Source organism: Morone saxatilis, unplaced genomic scaffold (assembly GCF_004916995.1).
Source record: "Morone saxatilis isolate NCDOM2014 unplaced genomic scaffold, NCSU_SB_2.0 Contig16, whole genome shotgun sequence".
In the NCBI taxonomy this organism is placed as follows: Eukaryota; Metazoa; Chordata; class Actinopteri; family Moronidae; genus Morone; species Morone saxatilis.
In genome coordinates this window covers 13,316,882-13,318,656 of record NW_023339718.1, presented here as the reverse complement: position 1 = coordinate 13,318,656, position 1,775 = coordinate 13,316,882, and the positions used below count along the sequence as shown (strand labels likewise).

General features: G+C 38.6%; 1 protein-coding gene across 1 annotated transcript in view; it reads right to left on the bottom strand.

Moving 5' to 3' along the window:
• The window catches only part of loxhd1b (lipoxygenase homology domains 1b), a 24,981-nt gene that overhangs the window by 20,285 nt on the left and 2,921 nt on the right, over positions 1-1,775 (bottom strand). The window contains exons 5-7 of the mRNA XM_035658245.1: positions 1,585-1,769; positions 1,256-1,354; positions 951-1,099 (exon numbers count right to left, since the gene is read on the bottom strand). Coding sequence (XP_035514138.1) covers positions 951-1,099; positions 1,256-1,354; positions 1,585-1,769 — 433 coding nt within the window. The remainder of the gene's footprint in view (positions 1-950; positions 1,100-1,255; positions 1,355-1,584; positions 1,770-1,775) is intronic.

Genomic DNA, 1,775 nt, shown 5'->3' with positions numbered 1-1,775 from the left:
CTATCTATCTATCTATCTATGAGGGCTAAAGCCTGCTTGCATGTTTATGTAAATTTTTGAGGGTGATTACTGATATCATTTGATTGTTGCCTTGTTTACAGTTGTTTTTTATTAGTTAGTTGATTCTGAATTTAAATGTATAATTGTATATTTGCAGCTAATGAATACATGAACTGTATAAACAAAACAAATATGATTTTGTGTCTTTACACTGTGTCCTGTATGCCTACGCAGGTAAGAGTGTAAGAAGAGCTAAAATAATTTTGCTAAAAGACAACATTTACAGCCAAATACATTTCAGTATCATCATAATGAGTGTGAACTTTGACAGCGGCAAAAACAACATGTAAAAAAAGCAAATAAGATATGATTCATTATTGCCGTCACTGCTGATCTTTGGTGTCTGTGCTCCTGTCACCAACAAATCTACCGACTCGTCTGTCTGTTTGCTGTAAGTCAATCCCTTAATGAGGCATGGTTTCCCTTTACCCAAAGGCTAGAATGACGAAATGTGTGTCCTGTATGTGTGTGTGTGTGTTGTGTGTGTGTGTGTGTGTGAGAGAGAGCCTGGGCATGTATGCGTCTGTTTGAATGAACTCATCTCTCCGCTGTGCACACTGTATGTGTTGGAGTAGCAGGCACACCAGTCTCAGATGAGAAGACTGAGAGGACATAAGAGGATCACATGTCTTAAGTACCTCTGCAGGGGCAGAACTGAGCAGAATGAGGTACAGTAAGACAGAGTTTTGTTTCCAGATAAGGCCCTGTAAAACCCTGAAGTTACACACGATGTAACAACTGAAAGTTACATGTGTAATTCTTTACTTATAGTCCTGAAGAATTAATGAAGGGGCATTTGTTTTGAGCATTAATTTCATTTCTCTATTTGCTAGCTTCCAAAAGAAACACAGTCTCATAAACAACATCTGTTTTGTCTGCCTGTTTCGTACCTTGTCCACAAACCATCCTGCTGAAGAGCCTCTATTATTATGGCCAATAGTGATCTTCCTGATTTTGCCTAAGTTTGGTGCCTCAACGGTGAACTTGTCCTCGGTGCCCTTTTCAAAGTTATTTTTGTCATTGTCAAGTCGCCTTTCACCTTTAAAAAACGAAACAATGTCTATCAGATAAATCTTGATTTAAACCCAACTGGGAAAGACTGCATTATAACTGGCATTCACTCTGGGAGAAAGTTAATTATGTGAGCACACACAGTATGGGAGAAACATGTGTTACCTGTTGTGCTGTAATTTACCTGTGTCTCCAAACTCCCCAAAGATATTGATGAAGACATCTGCATCTGTTCCACTGCCTTTTACCTCTGCAGTGAAAACACTCACTATGTACTTATTATCTGGAAAACAAATTTAATGCAAAAACTTCAAAGTAGCATGTCAACACTGTGTAAATAAAATAAAAATACATTTAACCGACTGATTAATTTTTATTGTCCCTGTTTGGTCTGTTTCACTCAATTACTGGAGGAAATACTACCTTTCTAAAATAATACTGAATTTAATATATGATACTATATTATAAAGTGTTTTATATATACTTATAGGCTCATTATCTGTCTATACATACATTTGGGCATGTCCATGGGGTCCATGCTACCCAGCAGGTCTCTGATATAAAGGCCGTCTCCCTCCACCTTACTGAGCCAGTTGTTACATGCAAAGTAGAACCTCAGGTGAGGCCTGATCACGTCCGTCACCACCACTCTGTCCAGGAACCAGCTGGGGTTCATACCGGTGTTGTCATGCTCAATCCTGAAG